The sequence below is a fragment of the Oreochromis niloticus genome, linkage group LG9 (genome assembly GCF_001858045.2).
Source record: "Oreochromis niloticus isolate F11D_XX linkage group LG9, O_niloticus_UMD_NMBU, whole genome shotgun sequence".
Classification (NCBI taxonomy): Eukaryota; Metazoa; Chordata; class Actinopteri; order Cichliformes; family Cichlidae; genus Oreochromis; species Oreochromis niloticus.
Window position 1 is genome coordinate 2,811,109 of NC_031974.2, and position 24,112 is coordinate 2,835,220.

A 24,112-nucleotide genomic window follows, 5' to 3' on the forward strand; every position below is an offset into this window, starting at 1 on the left:
TGCGACAGAGCAACGCTTCCCCTTTAACAAAGGTTCCACATGATTCTGCTCTGTTCTGTCAATTTTAACACTTTCTCTGTTCTTCCTGTCATAAAAACCAGACGAGTGAGACCGAGACAGAGGCCACACACACACACACACACACACACAGCCGTTTAATAGGGGTGCAGAAAGTTCCAGCAGCCTGACCAGTGACACTGATAGGCTACTGTGTGTGTGTGTGTGTGTGTGTGTGTGTGTGTGTGTGTGTCATATATGTGTGCAATGAAAAGAGAAATTTTAACAGTTACACACACACATATTGTATTGTGTTGGGTGTTAATTATTGATGCTGGGAGGTTTAATTGGTGTGTGTGTGTGTGTGTCTGTGTGTTGAATAATGCAGCAGCTGTAGTGCTTTTTACTGTCGCCTCGCCTTGCTCTGTGTGTGTCTGTTTGTGTGTGTGTGTGTGTGAGGTTGAATATTCATGAGCTCTTGTGGTTAATTTGTCGGCTGTTTGTTAAAACCAGAAAGACACAAGATGTTCTTGCTCACCTTTCACCAAAACCTGCCTCACACAGTGTAGTGTGTGTGTGTACGTGTGTGTGAGTGTCTGTGTTATATGTGAGTGTGTGTTGGCTGTTAAATGCCAGCACAGGCACTGATCCACAGCCATTTGCCTTCTGTCCGCTCTGTTTACGATGAGTGTGTTCCGTGTGGGGGGGGGGATGTGACAGCTAATATGCCAGATGTGACAGCTAATATGTCGGCATTTGTGCTGACAGGAAACTAATTTGCTCCTCTCTCCAACAGGAGACAAAGATCGACTGTGTGCGAGTGGCCACTAAAGGTAAGAGCCTGCATTTTACTTTGAAATTTATTCAGTACCAGTTGGACCCTTTTCATTTTATTTTGAAACATCGTAATCAGAAAAATTCTGTATGTACCTTTTCATCAGCTGCATGTGCAAGGTCTTATTTTGAAAGTGGTTATAGACATTTGATTAAAAGTACAAATGTAAATTTTATTTTGAAAGTTTATGTGTTTAAATGTGAAAATCTACAAAATGATGTTGGTGGTAGTACATTTTATTTAAATTTGAAAGGTTATAGAATACATTTTAGTGAACTATGTTTAAATTTGTAATTATATTTTACTTTGAAATGTGTGTGTGTGATTTAGAATAGTTAAGACACAAGGTCCCATTTCTATAAGATTCGGAAAAGTCTTCCCTAAAATTTATTTTGAAAGGTAGCTCGTATCATTTTATTTTGAAAAGTGTGTACTTGTTGGAGCTGTAGGCTAATGGTTCCAGAAGTATAATGTCTCACAGATGGCTGCTCGTCCCTGACACCTATCCTCCAATCAGAGGAGGACCATGGCCTCATGTCCTCGACAGACACACACACACACACACACACACACACACACACACACACACACACACAGTAATCGACCATTCTGGCTTTAATCAGCTTTTATTGGAGCTCTTGGTTCTGCTTGCTAACAACACCATATGCTGATTGGCTCTGTCGGTCCCTAGGCACCTGTCAGTCACACTTTAGTGGCCAACCCCAGGGGGTAGGACACACACACCCCACCGACCCTATTGCCTTTTAGAGTACCCATGATGCCTTGCAGCACTAACAGAGCTGCTGTGATGTGAACGGCTGCTGAATGTTAACACACACCGAGACAGCAGAAAGTAAAGGTGTAAAATGAAACATGATACCGCCTCTGTGAGCGTGTGAAGCAGGCGTGACGTTTAAGTGCAGCCAGACAGAAAAAAGACTCACTTCCTTCCATCTCTGCACACATTCAACTCCACTTTATTTCAAAAGAACAAAGGAGAAATGCTGCACCCTCATTTATGAAGCGTGTGAAGAGAAACCTGCATTTGAGCTGACATTCAGCCTCACGTTAACGTAATGATTTTTATTCCAGTAATGACTTTGTTTCATCAGCAATAACCAAAAATGCTCAGAAAAATAAATAAATGACAGAAAATATCAATATATCAATAATAACAGCACAAAGAAAAAACAACAAAGGGTTAAAACTCCTGTTTTATCACACCTGTATCGTACCTCGGGTTAGCGGTTGATCTTTGGACTTCAGTTCATGCTTGCTGTCTCTGATATCAAACAGGGACAGGATTATGTTTGTGGACACCTCAGATTGTGAATCCAGTAACTGGAGAACGAGGTGATGTAGGAGTTTCACGTCGGTGCCGCAGGTGCATCTGCTGAAGCTCTGTGACGAGTTTGACTCTGAGCTAAATCAGAGTCAGAGTACGTTTTCTGGAGAACGAGACGATGTAGGATTTTGAACTTGATATCATGGGTGTGTCCACCAGGAGCCTGAGCGGCGGCGCTGGAGGTTACAGTTTTTTTGTTTTTTTGTCTTTTCTGATTGGTTATCGTGCACATGAATCCCTTTTTACACTCTTTGTTCTTTCCTTCATAATCACTGCCTTTATTGTCGATGAGTCATCATTAGCAGTTCTTTGGCCTGCATTCAGGAGCTGTTCTCACTCAAATATAAACCAGCATCATGGGCAAATAAAAGGACTTTTTCGTTTTTTTGGACCTGATTAGTGTCCAGTATAAAACCATTTATGGCGCAGCAGAGACCCTTCTCACACTCAACGTTATTGATCTGTACACACTGACTGATCGCCACGGTAACACCGTAAGTATATCTATATACAGTGATTGATCCTTGTTTTAATAAACACATTTTTTCTAACTGACCTCTGTGAGTGCGATGAACACATGGTTAGGAGATTCCTGTTCTTTCTCTGCTTCTGCTGCTTGTTTGATTGATTGATTACTAACGTATGATCACTGATTGGCTGATTAACGAGCTTCTCTTCCAGGTGTGTTTAGGTGAACAGCGCTCTGCTCTCCTCTGTTTGGCTCACAGTTCAGTTTAGATCAGTTTGGACTGAAGAGGAAGACTGACAGGGGTTTGCTGCAGTAAATCAATACTGATCTAAAATCAATAGGCAACGAATCAGTCGGACCTCAGCAGGAGACAGGTCGTGTGTTCAGGTACATTGGTTACCTGTACAGGAAGGAAAGTGATGATGTCATTCTGGGAAGGTCAGAGTGTTTCCATAGCAACCAAAGGTCATCTCTTAGTAACCCCGATCAACAGTTACAGTTGAACATTAACCTTTTATTAAAGCCTCTTAAAACAAACATTTCCTTTTTCATGTAGGATTTCATATTTTCCATAGTCAGGTGAAGTGTTTTGGATGACTGTGGCTTACACCGTCCACCGTCAGAGTGTGAGGTAGACTGCTGACCTCACAGCTGTCCGGATGATGATGATCAGCATCCTGCAGGAGGGTGAAGCACAGAAGGTCACCGCTGAAAAGGCCGACTGTTCTCACAGGGGTGGGAGTGGAAAGTTCATCAGGAAGGAACAGTGGAGGAAAATGTGCACAGACAGCAGAGGACTGTGAAGAAAAGTCCACTCGAGAACTTTCAAAAAGCATCAGCAGCTTCCAGGTGAAGAGGAAAGAAGCTCCACCCCTGGTACCAGAGACAATGGCAGGAACCTCTCACTGGGCTGATGAGCAGGAGAACCGCTTTGAACTCGGTCCTGGAGTCTGGAGGAGGAGGGCAGAGTCTGCCAGGTGTCACAGCACTTCATGCTTCTGTCTGCTGAGAGCTTTTTGATGCTCACCACCTGACCAGGTTGTTACTGTTTGACCCAAATCTCAGAGAATCTGTGGAAGATGAGAAACCTCTGATCCAAAGATCCCGGTGAGCTTAAGGCCGCCATCAGAGCAGCGTGAGCTTCAGCAGCTTCAAAGAATTTAAAGGAAGCACTCACAGATGGGACACCAACCAAAGCGGTGAAAGTCATGTGACTGTGATGGACAGAGCCGCTGTCCTCACGGCTTCAGGCAGGACGTGGAGCTGCTCGGCCCGAGCTCAGCTGCAAGCAGAGAGACGCCAATCAGCAGTTTAAAGCTGCCACCAAGAATTCTTCACAGATACACGATCAGAGCATTCAAGTAACTTTATTTAAACCCAGATGAGTGCAGGATTCCTGCTTTATTGATAATAATGATAATAATAATAATGATGAGAAACAGCAGGTGGAAATACTGGTTCAAAATAAGGAGAAGACTCTGAGTCACAAATGCTGAGCGCTGTGTTAGCGTTGTGTTAGCGCTGCGCTGTGACAGGAGAGCAGGGCGTTGTGTGTTACTAATGTTTCTGCTGCAGTACAGACCTGCCCTCTCTCTCTCTGTCTGTCTGTCTGCATGCCTTCCTGGATGAATAGCCGCTATAATCGTCACCCAGCTCACCACGCCCTACATTCGCATTGCCCCGGCAGCAGGCGACAAGCAGCTAACAGGTCAGCACACACACGCTGCACACACACAGACTCACACTGACTGGAAGCTCTGGCTTTAATGGCTTTGTGGTTGATGAATAATTTCCAGTAAGAGAGGCGCTCATGTCTGTGGAGCTCAAACATGACTGAACAGGAAATGATGTTGTGATCTTTCTGACTGTTTGGCCTGTGACGCCTCACACTCAGCCCGAATCGCAGTAAAATAAATGACCCTGAAACACATCTGAAGAAAGATGGAGGCGATTCTGTTATCGTTTGATTTGCAGTTATTCCCGTCTTTGAAAATCTCAGATCAGCCCAAAAACTGTAGAATCGTGTTTCATAGTCAGTCCAGCAGAGGGCGCCGAGCTAACAATGCAGCAGTTGATGACCGAACCCTGCTTGGATCTACTGCCGTCACCTAGCTGCAGGTCCATCAGCTCAGGTCTCAGCTGAAGGTAACAGCACTTCCTGTTCTCGTGTTAAGCATTCATGGAACTGCTGGGTCCTGCTAATAACGTGCTGCAGGATCTGTAGAAGCAAGGTGGTGAGACGACGGCTGCAGAGGCTCTGTAGGTATGTCCCAATTCTTAGGCTGCATCCTCCTGAGGCCGCATTTGAAGGCCGATTACGTCACAGCGACGCAACGAAGGCTGTCCCAATTCGTAGACTCCTCCGAGTCTGGCCGACAAATGCGTCCTCCTTTTCCCAAGATTTGAAGGATGGGTCGGAAGGATGGGTCGGGTGTATCCTTCATGGCCCACCATATCCCAGAATTCATAGCGCGGCCCAGCCAATTCCAGTTTTCAACAATGGCGGCTACTTAGTTTTAATATTACTCTTATTACTCTTTCTGGGTCACAAAATAAACTTTTAACATATTTTCAGGCGAGAATGTAGCTGTGCAAACTTCAAATATCTGCTGGGTTTATCAAGATATCACATATTTGCAAAAGTGCTCCGACATTTTCAGAGACGCCTGTTACCCACCAGCTCGATAGCTGACCGGGAGGTCAAGGCTCACTAGAGCCGCCGAGAACAGCAAACTCTCGGCTCATCGTTTTCAAACCCCCATGGTCTTTGGCTACTCAGGTTAAACAGGATATATAAGTCACTTAGATAACTTAAAAATGTTATTGTTTGGCTTTTTCAGTATTTTATTTGTTTGCGAGTAAATCGGTTTGGCTGAGATTAAACTTATAGTTTTCACACAGCTGAATAAACGTCAAACTGATTAAACAGAAGTGTGCAAGGGAATTGCACATTTCAAGTATTGTGAGTCTATTGCACCGTTGGATATTAACAAAAAGTATTGCACAGTGAAGAGGCACTACAGCTTTGTTGTCCCTGCCCTCCTTTGTCCCCCTGTTTCCCCTCCCTCTTCCCTCCAGTGAGGAGTTAAACAGTTTGATGGCGTGTGGAAAAAGGAGTTTTTCAGTCTGTTGGTTCTCGACTTTGGGAGAAGCAACCTGTCACTGAACAGACTCCTCTGGATGTTTATGGCCGTGTGCAGAGGATGCCCAGCATTGTCCATAATGTCCATCAATTTCTTTAGTGTCCTTTTCTCTGCCACTGTCACCAGAGTGTCCAGCTTCATGCTGACCACAGAGCCAGCCTTCCTGATCAGTTTTTCCAGCCTGGATGATCCTTCTTTGCTGTGCTGCTCCCCCAGCACACCACAGGATAGAAAAGTACTCCAGCAACCACCGACTGGTAAAACATCCTCAGGAGCTTCCTGCAGATGTTGAAAGACCTCAGCCTCCTGAGGAAGTACAGTCGACTTTGGGCTTTTTTATACAGGTGCTCTGTGTTGCATGACCAGTCCAGTTTGTTCAGCTTTAGATAGCAAGGTCTTCGGAGGACCCGGCCCACCTAGATCACGAAGGCCGGGTCCTCCGAAGCCTGTGGTCTATGAACTGGGACACAGCTTGTGTGTGTGTGTGAGGCCGAGGGTCTGCGGAGAGGCCCACAGTCACACACAGATGGATTATTCTCAACTGTGAGTCATGCTAAGCTGCACTGCTCGAGTCCAAAAAGAGTTTACATCATATGGAGATAAACCTCAGGAAGAGCAAAGCCATGATTGTGTGTCTGAGTCTGTGTGAGTGTTTGTGTGTGTGTGGACTGAACAGATACACACACACACACACACACACACTCACAGCTTACAGAAAATTACATTTAAATATTTACCAGCCTGAAGGTGGAAACTTGCGACACACACACACCGACTGTATGCGTGTGTGTGTGTGTGTGTGTGTGCGCGTACGTGCGTGCGTGCGTGCTACCAGCAGGCCTCAAATACTAACAGCTGTTCGCCTTGTATCCACACACTGAAGCACACACACCTCCCACGCAGCGTGACTGGCTGAAGCCCTGAAGCAGAAAACAGCTTCACTTTCACATTAAAACAGCTTCTCCATGGCCCGCTGTGACACACACGCAACAACACATACATAAAAACTACACACACGCCACACACAAGGAGACACACACAGATAAATTCTGTCTTCAAAGCAGTGTTTTGATAGCCTTTAAACTGAAAACAGCAGCTCTCTGCCTCCAAGGGGGATACTGTCTCTGTGTGCATGCGTGTGTGTGTGTGCGCGCGTGTGTGTGTGTGTGTGTGTGTGTGTGTGTGTGTGATGAAACAGATACAAGAGGGAGCTGGTAGTCGAGTTCGGCTGACCTTGAAGAGACGAAATGAATACAGACAATAAAAGAAACCAGTTCAGTAAACTGCAGCTTAACTGGTTTCATAGATCAGACATGTGGATTATTAAATATTAGGTCTCTCTCCTCCAAGTCTCTGTTAGTACACGACTTAATAATTGATCAACAAATCGATTTACTCTGCCTTACAGAAACCTGGTTGCAGCAGGATGATTATGTTAGTTTAAATGAATCAACACCCCCGAGTCATTCTAACTACCAGAAATCTCGAAGCACAGGCCGAGGGGGCGGTGTGGCAGCAATTTTTCACACCAGCCTATTAATCAACCAAAGACCCGGACAGACTTTTAATTCATTTGAAAGCCTGATGCTTAGCCTCGTCCACCCCAGCTGTAAAACTCAGAAACCAGTCTTACTTGTTATCATCTATCGTCCACCTGGGCCTTACACAGAGTTTCTCTCTGATTTCTCAGACTTTTTATCTGATTTAGTGCTCAGCTCAGATAAAATAATTATTGTGGGTGATTTTAACATCCATGTAGATGCTAAAAATGACAGCCTCAACATGGCATTTAATCTGTTATTAGACTCAATTGGCTTCTGTCAAAATGTAAAAGAACCCACCCACCACTTTAATCACACTCTAGATCTTGTTTTAAACCATACCTTTCACATTTCTGTAAAAGTAAAGAATGACCTATCGTATCGAAGGCTTTACGTAAATCAATAAACACACCTATTCCAAACTGTTTTTCATCCACAGCCGTTGCAATATTTTCAATAAATTCCATCACAGCTAGAGATGTTGAGCGATTTCTTTTGAACCCATACTGATGATCATTCAATAAATCATATTTATCAATAAAAGAATCTAGTTTGTTTGCAAATAGTTTTTCAAGAATCTTTGAAAACTGAGGCAGTAAAGATACCGGTCTATAGTTTGACACAATCTGTTTATCACCAGTTTTATATAGTGGGATCACTTTGGCAATTTTCATTTTATCTGGAAAAATTCCAGTTTGAAATGATTTGTTACAAATATATGTTAACGGTTGAAGGACACTATGAAGAACTTCTTTAATTAACGACATATCAAAGTCGTCACAGTCCATGGATTTTTTACTTTTGAATTTGCTCACCACTTCTACAATGTCACTCTCACAGACTCCACCAAGAAACACTGAGTTACATTTACAAGAAGTAGAATCTACTTCATCATTTCCTCCTGGTACAGAAATCTCTTTTGCCAAGTTGGGACCTACATTAACAAAGTAATCATTAAATTCATTAACTATGCTCTCAATATTCTCAATCACTACATTACCTCTTTTTACAATACGTGTTGGAGAACATATATTATGTTGATTTTTTATTATCCTATTTAATACACTCCAGGTAGCCTTAATATTATTTTTATGTTTTTGAAGCAGCTGTTCATAATATCTTTTCTTTTCATATCGCATAATAGATGTTAATTTATTTCGATATTTCTTATATTTGTGTTCATTTTCCTTTGTTCTATGTGTCAAAAAAATCCTGTATAACCTATTTTTCTTTTTACAGGCTCTTTCCAGACCTTGTGAAAACCATGGTTTTTTCTTTTTAGAATTTTTGGAAAACTTTTTAATTGGACAATGGCTGTCATAGATTGACAAAAATATATCCAAAAACGCTTTATATGCATCATTAGTGTCTTCCACATAAACCTTTTGCCAGTCATAATTTTCTAAGTCCGTTTTAAAAGCCGCAATTTGTTCTGGTGTTTTTATTCTACCACTGTAATCAATTTGCTTTTCCTCTTGAAAATGAAGTTGATTGTTCATTTCAAACACTGAAAAGACAGGCAAGTGATCACTTACGTCTGTGACTAACAGTCCACTATGCATCTTGCCATCTATCTTATTGACAAAAATATTGTCGATCAAAGTAGCACTATCCATCATTATTCTGCTCGGCTTTAGAATCAATGGATGGAACCCAAAACTAAACATTGTATCATAAATTCTGAAGTCTTTATATGGTTGTTTGCCTTCAATAGATCAATGTTAAAATCACCACAAAAAAAAGTCACCTTCTCCTTGTGTTTTTCTAATATTACAGAAATTTCTTTGGTAAACTGATCTATACAGGATGCAGGTGTACGATAAATGCAGCTAACTAATATGTTTTTAGATCTTTCAACCTGAATTTCAATGGTTAAACATTCCATCAAGTTATCAATCACAGCAGTCATATTGTTAACAACTTTACATTTAAGATACGAAATAACAAACATGGCAACACCTCCTCCTCTTCTATTCTTCCTATTTTGCCAAAACATTTCATAGCCCTCTAGTCCATCCTGCAGTTCTCTGTCATCATTCAACCATGTTTCTGAAATTGCTACCACTGCAAACTTATTTTGGAATTGATCAAGATACTCTTTGATTTTAGAAAAATTTCTGTAAAGACTCCATCTGTTAAAGCGGATTAATGAAAAACCTTTTATCTTGGGATCCAACTCTTCCCCATTATAATATTCACATGTCATATCAACATTCTGATAGAGGTGGATATCTGGATCAATACTATTGTCCAGCTCATAAAATTTATAATCATGAGATCCAAAATATTCCATTTTTTGCCTTTGTTTTTTTTTTTTGTTCACACATTCACATGCATAGTTATTTTTCTCACAGTTATCAGATATTATTCATATCACAGTCAGCAACACAATTCTTTTCTACACTGAACTCTATTTCTTTTGTTTAAATCTTTCAAGATCTGCAATGTCTCTGACAACAATTACTTTAGCTTGTTCTGGTGTCCCATTAGGTCTTATGAATACCTTACAGTTCCTGGTCCAGGTATCTTGGATGTGCCTTTCCTTCTTCAATAGTCTTGCCTGTCGTGCAATTTCAGCATTTCTCTTGGTGAGATGCTCATTCACATATACGCCGGTTCCCTTTAACTTCTTTCCCATCTTTAACAGTTCAACTTTATATTTCCTGTTCACAAATCGTAGTATGATAGTTGGCATCTTGGTATGTTTTTGTGGAATAGTATGACGGGCAGCTATGTTTTTGCTATCCAAAGGAATGTCTTTGTCTTTGAAAAACTGAATAACTTGCTGCTCAAGCAAATCCTTTTCAGCTCTTGGTGCATCTTCCCCCCTCCTTGTCACCTGCTGCTCCGTACATAGGTGTAGTGATTTGTCTTCAGTCCAGAAATAATCACATTTTCCATTCTTGTATACTGCTCCAAATCTTCAACTCTTTTTTCCAGCTCTTCAATCTTCTTATCTTTTTCCTTAATCACAATCTTCAGTTGTCTTACTTCTTCAATTAAGTCCAGTAGTCCTGCTTGCTGTTTCACCACCTTACTCAATTCCTCTGACATGAAGTTAAGAGACTTCTTAACTTCTTCAATATCTTCTGTTAGCCTCTTAGTTGTCATGTTTCTTGATCACCAATTTAAATTGTTAGAAGACAAAAGGAATTCCAGGCTCCAGGTAATCCAATAGGCCAGGTGTTACTTGTAGAGCACATGTGATGAAAAAAAGGATCCTAAACTTCAGAATTTATGGAAATACTCACACAAAATGAAGCAGAACTTCTTTGGTTACAACTTGTATCTTCACAATCTTTTGAATGTTAAGTTATTTTTGTGATGTTTGTTGGATTGCTAAGAGTAACAAACACAGTTTTCCCAATCAGCAGCCATCTTGGTTGTTGAATCTTGAACTAAGACCTCGACCTGCGAGTCTTGAACACGTATCTACGTACGTACAGGTTCAAGATGCTAACACTCAGACAGCTCTTGAATGCAGTCGGCCCGGGAGATTGGTTTGCGACAATCGATCTAACAGATGCTTATTTTCATGTGGCTATACACCCAAAACACAGGCAGTTTCTGAGGTTTGCATTCGAGGGCGTAGCCTACGAATACCTAGTGCTGCCGTTCGGGCTGTCGCTCGCTCCTCGCACCTTTACGAAATGTGCCGAAGCAGCCCTAGCGCCCCTCAGAGAGAGAGGCATCCGCATCTTAGCCTACCTAGACGACTGGGCTCTCGTAGCTTGCTCCAGAGAGCAGGCGGAGACACAGCTCTCACTGGTTCTGTCACACATTCAGAACCTGGGGTTCTCTGTGAACTTTCAAAAGAGCTCGCTAATCCCGAGTCAGCTGATTTCTTTCCTCGGTTTGGAAATATGCTCGCTTTCCAGCCGCGCACGTTTGTCGGAGCACAGAGTGGCCGCGTTTCATCGCTGCCTCGCTCAGTTTCAGCTGGGACGCAGACTGGGTTTACGCTTGTTGGGCATGATGGCATCTATGATCGCCGTAGTGCCACTTGGACTGTTAAAAATGAGAGCGTTTCAACGCTGGACTCTCTCTCACCGCCTGTGTGCATCGCGTCACCTCCGGAGGAGGCTGCCGTTAACCGCGTCTTGCATGCTAGCTCTCCGTCCTTGGAGGGAGCCCAGGCTGCTGCATCAGGGCTCTCGGATTGGGAGGGTGTTGTTTCGCAAGGTGGTGTCCACAGATGCTTCCCTAAGAGGGTGGGGAGCGCTGTGCAAGGGTGCATCAGTGAGAGGGATCTGGTCCGCAGCTCAGCGCCAGCTGCACATCAACCACTTAGAGCTGTTAGCAGTGTTCTTAGCTCTAAAGCATTTCCGTCCAGTCCTGGAGGGCCAGCATGTCTTAGTCAGGACGGACAATTCAACAGTGGTGTCTTACATAAACAGGCAGGGAGGAACACGCTCTCTTCCCCTGTTGAAGCTGTCTCGCTCTCTGCTGTTATGGTGCAGTGTTCATTTTCTGTCTCTGAGAGCCACCCATGTCCCGGGCCACCTGAACCTGGGGCCAGACCTTCTCTCCAGGGGGGGTCCTCTGGTGAGAGAATGGAGGTTACACCCTTTAATAGTGGCTCAGATTTGGGATCTATTTGGCAAGGCGCAAATAGATCTTTTTGCTTCCAGGGTAAATACTCACTGCCCCCTGTTCTTCTCCATAATCGACCACGATGCACCCTTGGGCTTGGACGCGCTAGCACACCAATGGCCAGACGTGCTCCTGTATGCATTTCCCCCAGTGGAAATGATATCTCCAGTTCCAGAGAGAGTGCGTCGGCATTCCCTCTCTCTGATTCTAGTGGCCCCTTGGTGGCCCACAAGATCATGGTATGCAGAAATAATCAGCCTGCTAGCAGTGAGTCCTTGGCAGCTTCCTCTCCGCAGGGATCTCCTCTCTCAGGCGGGAGGAGAAGTGTTTCATCCGCGCCCAGATCTGTGGCGCCTTCATACTTACCTGCTGAGAGGCTAAACTTGATTGCGAAGGGTTTGAAACCTAGTGTGATAGCGACAATTCAGAGCGCTAGGGCCTCATCTACTAGAGGCTTGTACACTTACAAATGGCGAGCCTTCGAGCAATGGTGCCAGGACCGCCACACTCTCCCATTTCAGTGCTCTATTGTGGATGTTTTGACATTCCTGCAGGAGCTGCTGGATAAGGGCTTTTCATTTTCGACAATTAAGGTTTATTTAGCAGCTATATCTGCTTGTCATATTGGCTTTGACGGGGTGACACCAGGTGCACATCCCCTCGCCATACGTTTTCTGAAAGGGGTTAACCGGCTGAGACCCGTGCTTAAGTCCAGTGTCCCTGCTTGGGACTTGTCTTTGGTGCTGGAGGCCCTTTGTAGCCCCCCGTTTGAACCCATCGAGTCTGTGGATATGAAATTTCTTTCATATAAGACTGCATTACTTCTCACTTTGGCTTCGGCAAAGCGAGTGGGTGACCTTCATGCGCTGTCCGTGCATCCCGCCTGCACACAGTTTTCTCCTGATGGTCACAAGGTCGTATTGCGTCCAAATGCTGCCTATTTTCCCAAGATCATGCCTGCATCTTATAGCTCAATGGAGTTTGAGTTGCTGAGCTTTTGCTCCTCTCCTTTTGCATCTGAGGAGCAGAGGAGGATGCATTCTCTTTGTCCAGTGCATGTGCTATGCACCTACATTGAGCGCACTCAGAATGTGCGTTTATGTGACCAGCTGTTTGTCTGCTTCGCCAATCCAAATAGAGGTAGATCTCTGTCCAAACACAGGCTGTCCCACTGGATTATAGAAGCTATCTCACTGGCATACGGCACCAGAGGTCTTGCTTTGCCCCACGGGGTGAGAGCTCATTCCACCAGGGGGATGGCAACCTCATGGGCTCTTTTTAAAGGGGTGCCTGTAGCTGATATTTGTGCGGCAGCTAGTTGGGCATCACCGCACACTTTTGTGCAGTTTTATCGGTTGGACGTTACAGCCCCTTCGGTGGCTCATACTGTCCTTTCTGCTGGGTCTACCACTCACTAAGGAAGTGGTGGCCCGATTCCGGTTCGGTGGCTGCTCTGCGGGGCGTGTATATATGTCCCATACTTATGTGTTGTACCGAGTGAATCGACTGAAAGGGAACGAATAGTTATGTCTATAACTTCTGTTCCCTGAAGGAGAGGAACGAGGTACAACACAAGGTGGCCCCACTGAGCAGTTTGGCTCGGTAAAGAGCGGCTATCGAACTGAGGGATGACTGTGATGACAGCGGCTATATGTGCAGGCACGTGTCATCACACGTCATCATGCCTTAAAGGCGTGAATAAAGGTTTCTTCAGCCAGGACACGCGAGGGTGTGATATCCCATACTTATGTGTTGTACCTCGTTCCTCTCCTTCAGGGAACAGAAGTTATAGACATAACTATTCGATACTCCCACTCCACCCGATCAATCGCTTTCTCAGCATCCAATGAAATTGCAAGAGCCCTATAATTAGTGTTCTGAGAGAACTGCACAACATTTATGAGTCGGCGTACATTGGAGCGGAAGCATCTATTCTTGACAAAACCCGTTTGGTCGGGCTTTATCAGAACTGGCAGAACCTCCTCCAATCGTCTAGATAAAATTTTGGACAGAATGTTGCAATCTACACCGAGTAAACTTATAGGTCTGTAAGATGTACACAGATCTGCACGTTTATCCTTCTTTAAGATCAGGGATATATTAGCTTTTCCACTCTGTAAGGATTTGATTGCATCTAAGATTTCCTGCGCCCTAATGGGACTGCAAAGATCTAATTGACTTTCCTCTGATAGTACAGGGAGATTATATTATTATCAAGAAACAATTTCCTAACATCTACAGTATTTTGAGAGTATTTTGAGGGGAATATAAGTCCTGATAGAACTCTTTCATTATTTTGCTGATAAGTTTAGCCTCAAATTGTAAAACACCTTTCTTATCTTTTAGAGAGGGTATTGCATAAGAGCCCTTTTTCCCCTGGGCAAGTAAGTGTCCAGGTTTGTTGCCCGATTCAAATAACCTATGTTTTGCATAGAATATTGCAGTCAAAGGGGTTTGCAAAGAAAAGTGTCTGGACTTCTTTAAGTTGCTTGAAGACGTTTCACCTCTCATCCGAGAAGCTTCTTCAGTTCTAAGGTCAAATGGCCGAGAGTCCCAGATTTAAACCCAGTGGGAGTTCCCCCCCAAATAGGGACAAAGGACCCCCTGGTGATCCTCTAATCACATGAGTCAAGGTGTGAAAGCGGGTGTGGGTCCTAATCAGCCAGGGTTTTGGGTGAGCTCATTGTGAAACCTGGCCCCACCCTATCATGTGAATTCCTGAGGTCAGATGGCCCAGGATGTGAGTGGGCATTAAGGCGTCTGGGGAGGGAACTCAAAAGTCAGGGCGTTCATAAAGTCAGCAAAGAGGCACAGAAAAGAAGATCAGACACCAGCGAGGGAGGATAAGAAAGACAGACGCAACAACGTTGTCATCCCCTATGTAGCCGGTGTATCAGAGAAACTCAGGAGAGTTTTCTCCAAGCACGACATCCCAGTGTACTTCAGACCCAGCAACACACTCAGACAGAAACTGGTTCACCCGAAAGACAAAACTCCAAAACACAGACTTAACAATGTGGTGTATGCTGTACAGTGCAGCGAGGAATGCCCAGACCTCTACATTGGAGAGACCAAACAGCCACTCCACAAGCGCATGGCACAACATAGAAGAGCCACCTCCACGGGACAAGACTCAGCAGTCCATCTGCATCTTAAGGTCAAAGGTCACTCTTTCGAGGATGCAAATGTTCACATTTTGGACAGAGAGGACAGATGGTTTGAAAGAGGAGTGAAAGAGGCCATCTATGTCCACTGTGAGCGACCATCTTTGAACAGAGGCGGTGGTTTACGACACCAACTGTCTGCCATCTATAATCCAGTTTTGAGTTCCCTCCCCAGACGCCTTAATGCCCACTCACATCCTGGGCCATCTGACCTCAGGAATTCACATGATAGGGTGGGGCCAGGTTTCACAATGAGCTCACCCAAAACCCTGGCTGATTAGGACCCACACCCACTTTCACACCTTGACTCATGTGATTAGAGGATCACCAGGGGGTCCTTTGTCCCTCTTTGGGGGGAAACTCCCACTGGGTTTAAATCTGGGACTCTCGGCCATTTGACCTTAGAACTGAAGAAGCTTCTCGGATGAGAGGTGAAACGTCTTCAAGCAACTTAAAGAAGTCCAGACGCTTTTCTTTGCAAACTCCTTTGACTACGATGACCTGGATGACTGAGAACCTTCACAGACATAGAATATTGCAGTTTCTGCTTTCTGAGTTAGTAGTTGGTCCAGGGCTGATCTGGCTGCATCCAGTTTTTTAAGCACAGAAACAGACGAGGATTTCTTAAACTCCTTCTCCAAGTTAGTAATGTCGCGTTCAAGTACTAATTGTTTGGCTAAGGTGCTCTTCTTTTACGCTGAGGTGAAAGAGATAATAGAGCCCCTGAGAAATGCCTTACCCGCCTCCCATAGAGTAGAAGCACTAACCCCGGTAAGTCATTTGTAGAAAGAAAAAGTTCCCCCTGATCTTTTAAATATTTTACAAATTCAGGGTCACTAAGGAGAGCTGAGTTTAGCCGCCAGTGTCTAGACAAGGCATCATAATAAGGTGGAAATAATTCCATTGAGACTGATGAGTGGTCTGAGAGAGCGCATGTGTTGATCCAGCAACCCTGAGTTCTGTCAAGGACAGATCTAGAAACAAATATATAATCAATTCTGGAAAAAGAAAAACGGGAGCGTGAGAAAAATGTAGTCTTTCACATGTGGATTACAAACTCTCCAGGCATCAAAAAGGCCAAGATCTGAGCATAAGTCCATTGTAGCCTTTGCCATTTTTGAAGGTGGTTGAGATTTTGGTGGATTATAATCAGCTTCAAGACTCAAACCACAGTTAAAATCCCCACCAATTATTACGTGATTCGGACACACAGAGGAGGTTTTTGCCAGAAGGTTTGAATAAAACAATCTATCAAAAGTATTTGGTGCATAAACACTTCCTAATAGAATTTGTTCCCCATATAAAAGCCCAGTAATCAGAATAAATCGTCCATCTGTATCCCTTACAATAGTATTTAGAGTGAACGGTAGATTTTTATGGATCAATATTGCAACGCCTCTACTTTTAGAGTTAAAAGAGGAATAGTAAATTTGTCCCACCCAATCACGCTTGAGTTTTAAGTGTTCAGAATCTGTTAGGTGAGTCTCTTGCAGTAATGCAATCTGCACTCTTTTTTGAGTGAGGAAAATATTTTACGTCTCTTAATAACGTGATTAATTCCCTTGACATTGAGAGTTATAATTTTTATGTTACTCATTGTAAAAGTTGTCAGTCATTGGACAAAGATTGTCAACCCGAAGCAAACAAAAAGACCCATCATAATAAACACACTGTAGAAGATTTAACCCATGGCCTGGACTGGCCATGCTGACATGAACAAAACCATCATAAACTAATGGCAAAGGAACCCTTACACACACAACAAACTGCATAAGAATATAGGAATTAGGATAAACGTCAAAATATCACAAACCAGAAACAAACAAAACAAAAACAAAAAACGAAAACAAAAAAGCCACCCACTGGGTGGTATTACAAGACCAGTGTAGCCAAAAGAAGTTTCACTCCACGGGAGAAAAGAAAAAAACAAACAAAAAACAACCCACCCCCGCTTCCCAAACCTGAATAAAATCGGGTTACTGTCAGTTGTGAAACAAAAGTACTGTATACTAGATATTGGCCCTAAAGCCACTTTTAGGTACAAAGAATGAACAAATCTCTATTTTCCCTTTAAACTGTCTCTTTTCCCTCAAGCTGCATTAAACACAGTGGACTTGCGCGTCCTATGGCGAGCTGAACCAATGTCATGTTCTGAGTTAAATCCAACAGTGCCAAAGTTTGTACGGGACAAGCATCAGTTGTCTTTTAATCCAGCGCATTGATGAAACTTTGTGCATCTTTAGGCGAATCAAACTTGTGTTCAGTGCCATTGTGATTCAACACGAGCGTCGCTGGGTAGCGCATTCTGAAGCGGATGCCCTTGTCAATTAAGGCACAACAAGAAGCATTAAATCCCTGTCGTTTCTCACAGGTCGCGTAGGAAAAATCCTGGTGTATAAAGATCCACTGTCGGTCGTAGTGAAGTTCTGGGGCCGCTCTCACTGTTGCCATGATCCGCAGTTTGTCTCTGGAGTTGTGGAGCTTAATAATCATCGGCCTGGGGTGAGCACCCCGCGGGCCGAGGCCCCGGTGTGCACGGTCAATTTAATGCGGGCTTTACCCGTACAGCTGTTCCCCAGCCCGAGCATAGCAGGCAGCCAGGCTTCAAAAAACTGAATAGGACTCTCACCCTCCGCGCCTTCTTTCAGATTAATAATGCGGATGTTGTCATGCCTGCTGCGGTTCTCTAAATCATCCAAGCTTTTAGCCATGATCTTAATCTTCTCCTCAGCTTCAGCCAGTCTTCCACATCTGAGATTCTCTGCTCTGCCTCCGTGACGCGTTTGGTGAGGTTTCCAGCGAGGACAAAATTTTCTCCAGTGTCCCAGACAGTGTAGACCAGGGGTCCCCAATCCCAGTCCACGAGGGCCGGTGTCCCTGCAGGTTTTAGATCTCACCCTGGGTCAACACACCTGGATCACATGATTAGTTCATTACCAGGCCTCTGGAGAACTTCAAGACATGTTAAGAAGGTAATTTATCCATTTAAATCAGCTGTGATGGATCAAGGACACATCTAAAACCTGCAGGGACACCGGCCCTCGTGGACTGGGATTGGGGCCCCCTGATGTAGACAGATTTTGGTCAGTTACCTCACTGATTCTATTAGTCACCTCACGGATGAGAGCTGCGGTGTCCACCGGGGGCGAGGGCTGGTTGCCTATTGCTACTAGCATGTCAGTTTGGCTAGCAGTGGTCGTCATGGCGGCCGTCGTCTTTCGAGTCTGTATCTTTGTCTGTTTCGACATTACTTGTCGTCCAAAAAGCGTATTTAGGGCTGTTGCGTATTCCCAAAACTCTCAGTCAGTAGTTTAGATAAAAATATAGACAGTAGCACGCATTACACTGTAATAAATACAGGTGAAAGCGGGAGCACAGTGAAAGCACGTCTTCTAGCCAACCATCTTCACCGGAAGTCCCCACAGATATTCTATTCTATATTAAACAAATATGTAGGACTGCCTTTTTTACAGTATGAAGCACAGTGAGGCGACTGTTGTTCTGATTTGGCGCTGTTTAAATAAAATTGAATTGAATTGTATTCAATGTCTTCATAGAGCAGACATGTGCTGAAACCCCTCACCACACACACACACACACACACTCCAAGGGTGACTGATAGCTGATGTCAAGCTGTGATTGGAAAAGTGGGCTATGTCTGAAATGACACATTACAGCGCTCGACAGCGACGTGGTGTCCTGAATGTTTCTCATCTACCGTGTCACCTGGAAGGATATTACACCTGAACACACACACACACACACACACACACACACTGGTTAATGGGTTTTCCATGGGGCTGACATCCCATCACATTATACAGTCAGAGCAGGAGGACTCCCTCACATATCATCTGTCCCTCCTTCAGGCTGAGGGCTGCCAGCCTCTCTCAGACCAGCAGCTGGACCAGAACCACAGAACAGAACCAGTGAGAAATGTTCTGAGACGGCGGCTGTGATTGGTTCTGCTGTTTTCAGCGATATCTGTAAGGCAGGCTATGATTTGTGAAGCGCTGTCATTTAAATGCAGCTGAGTCATTTTTGGAGCAGGCGGGCAGGGTAAACGTGGTATTGCTGGTTATGACTGATGAGATTACAGTTAATCATGGAAAGTTTATTCAACAGTGATATTTACTATGCCATAGATACATAATACATACATGGTATCATAGATCTTTTTAGGTGCTGGCTACCACTGGTTCCTGTGGATGCTACAGCGTGAGGCGATGGTGGGCATCTGCAACAGCACAGCGAGGACTGAGGCTGGCTGGGATCACCACACAGTAGCTAACGGTCCACACTGTGCTTCGTGGTTTTTTTCAGGCACTGCGACCCGGAAACCAGAACCAGAGCAAGAGAAACAGTCGGACCACACGGTGAAGATCGCCGGCTCCATCGCCGGCATCCTGCTGTTCATCATTATCTTCCTGGGAGTCGTCCTGCTGATGAAGAAACGGTAAGGAAATCACAAACACGGAAACAAGGCAGCCTGCAACTTTAGGACGCTGGGCTTTAAGAGTCCGTCGTAGTTTCACACTTTCACTGCTCTGGTTTTTACAGTTTACTGAGTGTTTCACTCTGGTCTTTGCTTCTAAATGTATTTGTTTAACAGGTGATCTGAAATCCATTTCACTGATTTTACTATGAGAATGGTGAGTTTAATGACCATTAATGACCTGCTGTGGCCCTTAATGGCAAAGATACTCGCAGCTGATTTAGTTCAATATATAAATAATTACTTGATTGATAATGACAATAGCTACTGATGGGTGCGTTGTTACATTCTGAAACTTTATTTAGTACTAACGTTTCTATGAGCAAGCCTTACGATTCAGAGGAGATGAAAACCAGACCTGAACTGACCGGCTGACGAAGCTTAGTGATGAAACGAGCAGGTCCACAGGTGCACCTGAGTCCAGCAGCACTGGTGATGTCAGTGACATTTAACGAACTGCAGCTTGATTAAAGAAAGTCTAACCTTAGCTTAAAGGCTTTGTGACCAGATAGATGTGTCAGTCTAATCTGAGGCTGAGGTTCTTCAGATTTACACAATAACACCTCAAAGATGAGATGTTGGCATCACATAAACTGCAGTTCAAGGAATTTACTGAGCAGTCGGTGGTCAGAGGGAACATCAAGGTATCGTCAGCATAGAGGGGACGCTGTGGACTTCAGATGTGTGGCTGATGAAGCTCTGACCCTAACCCTGACATGCAGAGTGTAAACCAGCGCTGCTCTCACCATGTTTGTGATGGAGCTGTAGCTACCTGTTCAGCTTGCTGACGGCTTCACTAAGGAGCTCCATCATTACACCACCTGTCATATCGAATCACCTGCTGGGTGCTGTGCTGAGTCAGCATTTGATCTGGGAACCTCTAAAGCAGAATCTATTAAACAAATATTACAGAATATTACAAACTCCTTTCTTCTACACACACAGACAGACACACACATGCACAGACACACACATGCACAGACACAGAGACACACACTGATTCCTGTAACTCACCCTTCATCTCTTTCTCCTCATCTGTCTCTCGCTGGCGTCACCACTCAGCAGAATTTCACATGTTAATAATCACATATAAATATTATATGTAAAGATTCAGCTTTACATGTATGTCAGGGGGAGCAGATCTGCCGTGTTCCTTTCTGATCCTCTGGTGCAGGTCTTATAACATGTCCAAACTCAAAATAACGAGCTTGAAGCAGTGTGACTTGATTCCAGTTTGATTTCATCCCAGTTTCACTTGATTCCAGTATGATCTGAGATGCTGGAACATTTATTTTAGAATTAGTTTTCAGAATCAGAACACTTTGTTAAATGATGTCATTTAAATTCCGTTATTTTGATTGGTCACTCGATCCCTGATTGTTCAGGTCTATTGATTGGGTTAGGGGTTAGGTTCCAGTTTGATTTGATCCCAGTATGGTCCCAGTATGATCCTAGGATGATCCCAGTGTGAGTGGTTGGGTCTGTTGATTGCTGTGAGAGCTGCATGTGGACGACGGGGCCTGTAGACGGTGGCGTCCACAGAGCGGGGGGCGCTGCCACACTCAGGGGTTAAATGACGATGGCGCCGTGTGGACCTTCTGATCAGCAATTTCCAGGAAGTCAGAGAGGAGGACGGTGTTTTGTACGTGGAGCGTAGCTGGACATCAAAGACGCGGTCGTGCTGGCGTGCTGGCGGTGACACTGAGGAAAATGAGGATGAATAATGGAGCAGATTGCAGCAGTAATCACCATTAAACTGTATCTGGACCCACTTTATTCTCCAACATCAAACACGGCCCCACTGGGACACACTAACACACACACATCATTTATCCTGCACACACACTTAAACACAGACAGAAAAGCTTCTGTGTTTGGAGAACGTCGAAGATAAGAGAGAAATTTAGATGAAAGAGCATTTTATTCTTTTTTTTCAGAGTCGCCTCAAGCTAAATGGCTTCAGGCATCGCAGACATAGACACACACTTTTTACTTCACACACGCACACACTTCTTTTAAAGCGTGTGTGTGTGTTTGTGTGTGCCCAGTTTGAATCGCACTCATATGTTGGGTCGATCGAGCTCTGATCTCCCTCACAGATATTGGAGAGAGAGCGAAAACGAGACGGCTGCTCGGCCTCTAATGAGGTTTTTAATGTTGACAGGGTGCGTTTGATTTCCACTCTCTGACCAAACGGGGTCAGACTCATTACAGCGGGCGTCAAAACAGGAAGCTGGATGTTGAAGGAGTAATGCAGGGTGATGAGACCGCGGCTCTCAGGCGTCCCCGGCACCGCCGCTTCCTGTCGTCAGGCTTCAAGCTGCCCGGTGACAGATGCTGAATAATCTGCCTGCAGCTGGTGATGTGCACGGGTGCATCAGTGAGAGCGAGGATGCTGAAGAAAAGCTTCTGCGCTCATCGGGAGCTGCTTCATTTCCAAACACCACAAAACAAGCCAAACGCACGATGACCTTTGAACCCCTGAAAGCTTTGCATTTTGTGCCGGCAGTGACTCAGACAGCAGAGAGAGAGCTGGTTGAATCAGTGAGGTGAATTTCTGTCACAAGCAGAGAAACCTGAGGCATCTTAGCGCTGAAATCCCAAGGACGACTCCCAAGGTTAGCATCCTGCCTCGCAGTTTTAAAGAAAGTCCGATATAATGCTTTCATCCTTTGGTCATACTCCAACGCTGTGCCGCTTTCATGACATTCAGCCTTGTACTTTTTCTCTAACACTGGAGGCAGAGTGCTGAAAAGCAGCTTCCTGTTTTCAGCTCAAACCAGAGTCAGGCCTGACACATCGTACAAATACAGACATAGACTCCACGCTTTGAAGCATTCCTCTATGTTTGTTTTAGAACCAGAAGTGAGCATATTTGGACGAGAGGTTGGAGCGCTAAGTTGTACAAAAGGACAGAAACCTCACAGCAGCCATGTTATTGGTCACATGATGTCATTAAAAGGCTCCAACAGCACAAACACGGTGCAGAGGTCCAGTTCAGGGGAAGCTAGCAGACAGCTAGCAGCTACCTGTGTCACCATCTACCTGTCAGTCACAGAGGCCACGCCCCTAATAATGCAATGCCTCGGTTTCCATGGATGCAACAAAATCCTGTTAAATGCATGCAGACGTGGACTGAAAGCTTGATGTAAAAGTCATCTCGATGTGTTGACTGGTGTCAGTGTGAGCTCAGACTAACAGCCTGTTGTTAAGTGTGGAGGACCCAGAATAGTGTCCAGAGGAACCCCACGAGCGGCTGATTGGTGACTGCATGTGGAAACACTCCTGCTGTTTCTCACTGAGGGTGATTTGATACTCGTTGGTATTTTTGGAGAGTTAAACGTGTTTATTCTTCTGTTTCTCAGTCCAGGCTTACCGCCGTGTAGCTGTCTGTACAGAGGAGTAAATACCACATGAGCTCTGTACACACTCCTCTGAATTAATCAGGCGTGATCCTCCCCTCGTACACTGGTGCCAGCCAATCACTGCTCTCCTTCACACAGAATGATCGTCTGTTCTCTCTGAGACATTAATCTGTGGTTTCCTTTTTCTGTTTCTTTCCCTCCATCTCATCACTCCCTCTGCTCCGCCCCCCCACCACTCAGACGAAGAAATTATCACTCCTACACTTATTACCTGTAAGTAACCTGTTTGACCTCTGACCCCTCACCTTCACACTGACATCAAAGCTGAAACACTGAATGTGTCCTGCCTGTAACCCTGATTACCCTGAACCTCTGACCTCTGACCCTGATTGTTTGATATTTAATCCCTGAACAGGTGATCTACCTGTGAGCAGCCCTTCTCTGTGTAGTCTGTAATGTAATTATAATCTGATCACCTTAACCCATAGGTTTAACCTTTGACCCCTAACCCAGAAACCAGAAGAAGCATGCCTCAGTGTCAGGTGTCCACCCCTCTCCTGACCTTTGGCCCCTGGTGTTTAGAGCACGTTTTTTTCTCCAGTCTGACCTGTAACCCGGGACACGACCTTAAACTTTAGGTGTGTGGTTTCCTTTGACCTTTAACCTCTGCCACATCATGCACTCTGACCTCTGACCTCAGCCCTGTGTACTGTAGCATGAGGGTGATGTTTACTGACATGTTGGTGGAGGCGGCGTTACCACGGAGTCCAGATGCTGGGACGTCCAGAAAGGCAGATGCTTCTCTGAAGAGCAGAGTGAAAGCGTGACTCTTTTGTTGTCATGGTTGTCATGGTAACAGACATGACTGAGGGTCAAACCCTGAGGAACCCCACACAGCATCGGTGAGGATGAGGAGAGCCCCTCAGTTCAGCTCAGTTTTCTTTGTCCTCCTGAGACCCGAGAGAACCGAGAACAGCTGAGATATCAGTGGAACGTCCAGGATGTCCTCTGTTTGGGACATCACACCTAAGCTGGATAGCTCAAGTGAGTCAAACGATATAGACCAAAAAACAAGTGTCCATTACAGAGGACATAAATGAATAGACTGGGTCTCAGGAACAGCACCAAATCTCAACAACAGTTACCTCACTGTGCTTCATATTGT

The 24,112-nt window shown here is 44.6% G+C and overlaps 2 protein-coding genes across 17 annotated transcripts in view; both read left to right on the plus strand.

Annotated features, from left to right (window-relative positions):
- The window catches only part of LOC100711527 (receptor-type tyrosine-protein phosphatase mu), a 219,651-nt gene that overhangs the window by 130,764 nt on the left and 64,775 nt on the right, over window positions 1–24,112 (plus strand). For 7 of the 16 annotated variants that reach the window (XM_025910167.1, XM_025910168.1, XM_025910171.1 and 4 more), the window contains exons 17-20: window positions 794–830; window positions 4,280–4,354; window positions 19,411–19,543; window positions 23,188–23,220. In XM_025910167.1, the coding sequence (XP_025765952.1) occupies window positions 794–830; window positions 4,280–4,354; window positions 19,411–19,543; window positions 23,188–23,220 (278 nt within the window). The remainder of the gene's footprint in view (window positions 1–793; window positions 831–4,279; window positions 4,355–19,410; window positions 19,544–23,187; window positions 23,221–24,112) is intronic. The other 9 variants (XM_025910164.1, XM_025910170.1, XM_025910172.1 and 6 more) reach the window with 3 other exon arrangements.
- Window positions 7,648–13,580, plus strand: LOC109199609 (uncharacterized). Its single transcript, XM_019354932.2, has 2 exons — window positions 7,648–11,474; window positions 11,742–13,580. Exons 1-2 carry the CDS (start codon window positions 10,784–10,786, stop codon window positions 12,302–12,304), a joined length of 1,254 nt encoding a protein of 417 aa, XP_019210477.1. The 5' UTR covers window positions 7,648–10,783; the 3' UTR covers window positions 12,305–13,580.